Source organism: Pseudoliparis swirei, chromosome 5, assembly GCF_029220125.1.
Source record: "Pseudoliparis swirei isolate HS2019 ecotype Mariana Trench chromosome 5, NWPU_hadal_v1, whole genome shotgun sequence".
Taxonomy (NCBI): domain Eukaryota; kingdom Metazoa; phylum Chordata; class Actinopteri; order Perciformes; family Liparidae; genus Pseudoliparis; species Pseudoliparis swirei.
The window spans coordinates 18,365,318-18,371,703 of NC_079392.1; the positions used below are offsets into that span (position 1 = coordinate 18,365,318).

The following is a 6,386-nucleotide window of genomic DNA, read 5'->3' on the forward strand; positions in this document are numbered from 1 at the left end:
ATGTCTATATATATTATATTATATATATATAATATATATATTAATTTTATATATATATAATATATATTAAATGGGATTTTTACTGAAATGTATTGGAATTCCACCACCCGCCTGTAACATACCTATGAAACTGAGATAATTTACTTTGTATTTCAACCAGTTGTTGCGTTTACATTTAATTTATCAAAAGCCACTTACAATCATGTTACATTCATACACCGTAGACACAGCTACACAGGGCAATTCAGGGTTGGGTTTTTTTGCTCAAGGACAAATCGTCTTGGACTGAACCACCAATCCCGATTGAAAGACAGACCTGCTAACCTCAGTCACTCTTGTCATAAAGGCAGTGGTCCAACTGCACGTTAGGAGCCTGAAGCAACAGAACCAGACATGTCCTCAATATGGGTAATTATGCAAGCTATTTATTGTGCTGAGAACTGTATTGACAATCTTTAGGAAAGAGTTATTTTAAGATACTCGTCATCAATGTATGGTTGTACTGATGTACTTTAAAAATGATTGTCACACTAGAGTTTTTAACCTGGCTCACAGCTGGTAATAAAAAGGGAGGCCACACATTGATCTTCCAACCCAGACATGTTTATTATGACATCAAACAAATACTAAAAACAGCACAAGACTAGGCTGGTGCAACAGGCCCTGCTGAGACACTCCCCTTGGTCCCGCCTTTTATGCCCTCTCGGGGACCCAGCTGCAGATTGGGGGGGTCGTCACATATAGATCTTTCATAAAAATTGTCCCACATATGCATTTGACCAGCAATTATAGTTAGGGATGAGAATTGATAAGATTTTAACAATTCCGATGCCTTATCGATTCTCTTATCGATTCTTATTGGGCAAGGGGTGAAAAAAAGAGCACAAACGGGTTTATTTACATTAATTTTCTATAATGCTGCACACACCATATACAGTATGTATACATACACATTTACATTTTTTTAAATAACCAAAAACATTTATACATATTCCTCTTGAACTTAAAATAAAACTTACATAACTTAAATAAAATGTATTCCGTTTGATTTAAACATGTTCCTAAAAATTACAGTGCTCCTTCCTTTTTTTTTTACGGGTATATGAACTGAGCTGCCAAAAATGAGGTTTCTCCGGGAGGATACGCGATCTCTCAGGACTTATTGTGTCTCCAGCCGTGGAGAACACTCTCTCAGATGGGGTGGAGGATGCCTGAACACAAAGATATGAGGCGGTGTACAAGACGTGCTGTAGCCTGTGACCCAGACAGACTACCAGCCTCTGAACCGGTCTGACTCTGAACGTCATCAGCTAAATTGGATGGCAATAGAGATTATTTATAAAGTGAAAGCTGGTTTACACAATGAACGCCTCCACATTTGGCCCGGCCCCCTGAACAATATCAGAGACGCGTTCCGATTTATTATTTTTTTCACCTGGCCCGCTGCCATTGAGATTGCAGTGAGACGCGGAGAAAATGTTTAGTGGTGCTCTTCGCAATAAAACATCTTTGATGGGACGTGTCGCGTCTCGGCCAATCAGCGTTCAGATGTCGACAGCGTTTGGGAAGTTAGGTTAGCTTGAATGTTAGTCCGCTACATCTGCTGCTGTCACGTTGCACGGTGTATCGATACTAACAAAGTACCCGTACGTTAAAAACGATGTGATTTAGCATAGTTTTAGTATCGATACTTCATTAAAAGAGCGATCAGAGCGCACGCAATGCTCCGCTCCGTTAAATGATGTCTGCGCGCGCAGCGCTCAGCCGTAATGCGCGCACACAGGTGACAGCACACTCACCTCACACTAGCACTTTTTGTCGTGTGAAATAGAGCCAGACTTTAGAACGCCTCTGCCTAGTTGCCATGTTTGCTGCAGTCTGAAGAAGAAACTAAAAAAGTTCGCGCATGTGCAACGCCACAGAGGACCGTTAGCAGAACCATTAAAGAATTTGGCTGACGATCCCAAACAATCGGTTCACTGGGAACCGGTTCTAAAACAGAACTAATTATAGTACATGACAGAAGCACATAAAGGGTCAGAGTTGTTGTCTTCAGTCAAGCCTCCATTGGAAGCAGGAGCTTGTGAAGACCACACAAGGTCTGTATTACACAATATTGTATCCACAGTTCCAGAACGTACTAAAACTGTTGATCTGGCAGGTTTTCAAAGCACATTATTAAACAAAAGAAATGCACTGCAGAATTCCTGCTACAATATTTTTAAAGGCAGGAACTGAAGAGAACATGGGACAGAAGACGCAGGGAAATTCAAATTAAAACCGCAAACAAACTGAATTAAAACCAAGACCCTGACAGCCTCTAAAGGAAAGAGCTGTCCCACCTTCAGGAAACTACAGAAGCACCCTCAGAGATGAGCAACACTGGACTTTTGGTTGGAATGTACACAATACAAACCAGTTTTATTGGGGGGGGTTGCAATCTATAGAAGGTTACACAAATGGATAATGTAAAAATAATAGTAAAAGAAAAGACAAGATGTCAAACCAAGCAAATCAGAGAAATAACCCAATGCCCACTATGATCATAATCCAAACACATTCATTCACTGTCCAACCATGATGTATAGATCTGAAACAAGTAGTCTCAATGTTTTAACATATACTTTTTGATTGACATAATTTCACAACGGAATTAAATTAATTGATAGCTGAAGGTCAATTGAGGTAAATTACTTTCTGTAAATTGAAGTACTTTAAAAAAAAATTAACTGAAGACATTATTTTACTTGAAAATGGAGAAGAATATTTTTGTTGGATTGAGTGCATTGAAAATGTGTGAATAGCTTTTCTTTCATGTTTCTTCCCTCACGATTTCTCACTGAATTGAGCTGCACTCTCAAACCATGCCTTCTGCACCTGCTCCTTTCCGAGCTCCCACAGTTGACGGAGAATGTGGATGCCCCTCTTGGAGGAAATCATCAGATACTCTGCATTTTCAGGATGTAAAGTCACAGCGTGACGAGCCATAACCAACGACTGGCAGAAGCGGGACAGCACGAGCACATAGAGACAATCTTTCTCTGCCTCATTGAGGGGAAGGACACTTTCCCAGCCAGCGAGGACAGGTCCACCCACCTCTATTGGTTCAGGGTGCTGCGTCATCATGTACATGACAGCGATGGCTAGCTCATAGATGTAATAGCCATTGTTCATGTCCCCAAAGTCGAGGATGCCAGAAATCCTGTGGCCGCCACTCTCATCAGGTTGTACAAGCACATTGAGGTCATTGAAGTCTCCGTGGTTAATGCCTTAAAAATAAATAGATACAATGTTTTTTTAATGGGAACCTTACTATTGTATCGCTCATGTATTCAGTGACACACAATCCCTGCTGACAGAATACAAGTTGCTAATGAGCTGTGGCAAGGGAGTGTTTAAATTCACAAGCTCCCTTACTCAATCAAATGTTTAAAAGTTAGTATCATACTCACATCTGCGGAAATTGGAGCGTTTATCAATCACAGAGGTCTTGTACTGCTGAATGACAGACTTCACAACCTCTTCGAGAGGATCTCCTTCTAATATACTTATGTATGCTTCCAGGCAGGGAACATTTGACAGACTCCACATGAAATTCTCTCTCTGCAGCACATCAAGATGAGGGTGCTCCATCTAAAAAGAAAAAAAATAACAATAGAGAGAAAAGAAGCAGCATGCTAAATGAGCAGTGAGGGGCTGGTGCTCTATGAGATATATTATCTGAATTAGATTCCAAACTAATGCAAACATGGGCGACAATGAGGAAGCATAACTACGTGGTTCGTAAGTTCAAATAACTCAATACATCACAAGTAGTGGCAGATGTTGTCACTCAAGACAATTGTAGAAAACAATCGTACATTTTTTTTTCTTGAGACAGTAAAATGTTGAATTGTAGAGCACTTAGTTGAAACGACGATTGACAAACAAAATTAAATGATCTCAGTGTCACAGGTATGTTACCATTATACCTTTTGTAGGATTTGGTCCATTCTGGCTGCCATATTGCCAATTTCATAAAGTAACAGTGGCGTTAAAGGAACATTGGAAATAGTGGTTCCAGGCAAATAAGTCAGCAGCCTGACCAGGTACTTCTGACAATCTGCCGAAGGTAAAGACAGAGTTAGTGTTACAGACATTCCCTTCGCTCATAATTGTCATGAAGCAGGTATTTTACCCTGCAGCACGGCATGTTTGCGCAAAACTAAATTGCACAGCATATCTCTTTCTCAATCTCTTTGAAAGCATTTACCCGAGAGCCGATTTCAACCACTCGGCATGTGCACATACACACACGCAGACACACTGAATTGAAGCAAACAGGTCTTTCACAACCTCAGTGAATGTATGCTTAGGTGTCAGGTAGTTCAGGAACATGTGCAAACAAGAATTTAAAATGGCAGCACTTTTGTTTTAGAAACCTGAGTTATGGATATTAACAATTTGATTGTTGCAATTACATGTTTGATTTAAGAAAGTATGCATTAAAAAAAATACATACAAAAAAACTGCAGTCAGTATGCTGAAAGTAAATGGTATAATGTTTAATATCACTGCATTCTTTGGCTTTGACTAAGAGAGACACATTTTACCCTCCAATGTGGATGTGCTGCAGAGCGAAGGCTTTAACTATTTTGATGGTCAAAACAAAGAGATTGGCCCACGCATGAAAATAGTCAAACGTATCTTAAAGTTGTTAAAATGTCATTAAAAAACGGGTCTCATACCTATTTCTTCAAGGCTCATGAGCTGTCCTGAAGTGGTGGGCATGACTGTTTGAGCAGGAAGTCCATTCTGGTGCAGGAAAGTCATGGCATACGTCTGCATCTCTATCAGGGAGCTGTTCTTACTGTCCTTTGAGTTCATTATCTTCAGGATGTACTCGCCACCCTCGTTGGGCGCCACGTAGAAGTTCTGGTCATCGTAGCTCGGCAGAGAGCGGATTTCTGATGGTGTCAGCCTAAAGAGTCTCTTCACTATCTCAACCACCTGAGCGTCGCTGAAGTTGGGCTTGACATTACTTGCGGACATTATTGCTATAGGAAAACAACATACATTCATTTGAAAAACAAAAGCATCATATTAACCTTTATTACATATATAATAATTTGAAATACATAATTTAGTATTACCTTCCAACTTGTGTTTTATGGCAAGCTGCATGCCTCTTGGGAAATCAAATACATATATTTGGCCATTATCTGATTTTTAAAAACTATATTTAAAATTATTGTGGAATGATAGTGAAATCAATATGTTCACGAATAAATCAAAAGAAAATTGCATATCATCATTGTTTTGATCAAAATAACACCCTTTCGTAAAATCCAGCTTCTGCAAAGTGAGTATTTGCAAAAGAAATATGCCATCTTGGACTTGGAAAGTTTGATGGACATGTGTCCATGATTTTGTGATGTCTTATGCTAAATATACAATCAATCAATAAAATAATAACATTGGAAAGTAAATTAAGCTCCATTCAAAAACCACTACTGCGCCACCAATGGGAATCTTTTTTTCCACCTGCACTGATTATTACTTAATACTTACCAGTATTATATATTATTTATTTCTATGTGTTTTCGTCCGCCAATATTCACCTGATGGTCGCTGTGAACTGCACAGATTACTAACATAATTGTCGACGGCGTCATTAATAAAGTACTTAATGTATTAATGGTACCGTCCATCCAGTTATGTTTAAAAAAAAGGTGACATGACACTTGGTCTGAATAAATAGAAAACGAGTCGTTTGAGTTGATCCGTGTCCACAAGAGCTTGGCAATAAGTATCGCGCTTTTAACGGTATTCAATACATGCACATTGCATAAGTTTTGCTTTCCAACGTTACATTTAATGAGAGCTGAAGCGGCTAACAAGAGACGCACAGGTCGGTCAACCTACCTCGCGTTGTGTGGAGGAACAGGGGAATATATATATATATATAAATATATATAGTTTACACGTAACGTGGTGTGTCCCCTTCTTTCCGATCCTGGGGCGACGCTACTGAGAAAGAAAAAAAACTACATCCGGTAAGAATTTTCAAAACAAAAGAAAGAAAGAAAATGTAAAGTAGACTCAGTAACACAGATTTTATGGATCTATCGGCCCTGCAATTAATCCCCTCTTTTGACAGCGTGCAATGTCCAGCAATAGTATCAAGTCAGTACTCGTGTATCTCTCTCCCTATATATATATATATATATATATTAGCTGAAAACAGTGTAAGAGCACAAATGTTCGTTGTTTTTTCTTCGCCGACGTCCTTATAACATGGTAAACCCATTGTCAAGTAAGAATCAACATCATAAGTAACGTCCGTTTATAATTGTTCTACTCAATAGTCTTAATAGTGTGATTTTAAGATAATATCCAAAAAAAGA

The 6,386-nt window shown here is 39.1% G+C and overlaps 1 protein-coding gene across 4 annotated transcripts; it reads right to left on the bottom strand.

Annotated features, from left to right (window-relative positions):
* Positions 1 to 474: 474 nt before the first annotated feature.
* hykk.2 (hydroxylysine kinase, tandem duplicate 2) lies at positions 475 to 5,993 on the bottom strand. Of its 4 annotated transcripts, XM_056414876.1 has the most exons (6): positions 5,551 to 5,889; positions 5,133 to 5,167; positions 4,728 to 5,036; positions 3,972 to 4,102; positions 3,453 to 3,633; positions 475 to 3,269 (listed from the first exon to the last, which is right to left on the bottom strand). In XM_056414876.1, exons 2-6 carry the CDS (start codon positions 5,161 to 5,163, stop codon positions 2,827 to 2,829), a joined length of 1,095 nt encoding a protein of 364 aa, XP_056270851.1. In that variant the 5' UTR covers positions 5,164 to 5,167; positions 5,551 to 5,889; the 3' UTR covers positions 475 to 2,826. The 4 variants fall into 4 exon arrangements, with proteins under 4 accessions (XP_056270851.1, XP_056270852.1, XP_056270853.1 ...); XM_056414877.1 differs by lacking the exons at positions 5,133 to 5,167; positions 5,551 to 5,889 and adding an exon at positions 5,905 to 5,993; XM_056414878.1 differs by lacking the exon at positions 5,133 to 5,167.
* Positions 5,994 to 6,386: the final 393 nt, after the last annotated feature.

Bases quoted from the DNA above. Each gene is read 5' to 3' on its own strand.
- hykk.2 (XM_056414876.1), bottom strand. From the start codon at position 5,163: ATGCAGCTTGCCATAAAACACAAGTTGGAAG. The intron at 5,037-5,132 runs GTAATACTAAAT...GTTTTCCTATAG, and splicing joins CATAAAACACAAGTTGGAAG to CAATAATGTCCGCAAGTAAT. The intron at 3,270-3,452 runs GTGAGTATGATA...TTTATTTTTAAG, and splicing joins ACGCTCCAATTTCCGCAGAT to GCATTAACCACGGAGACTTC.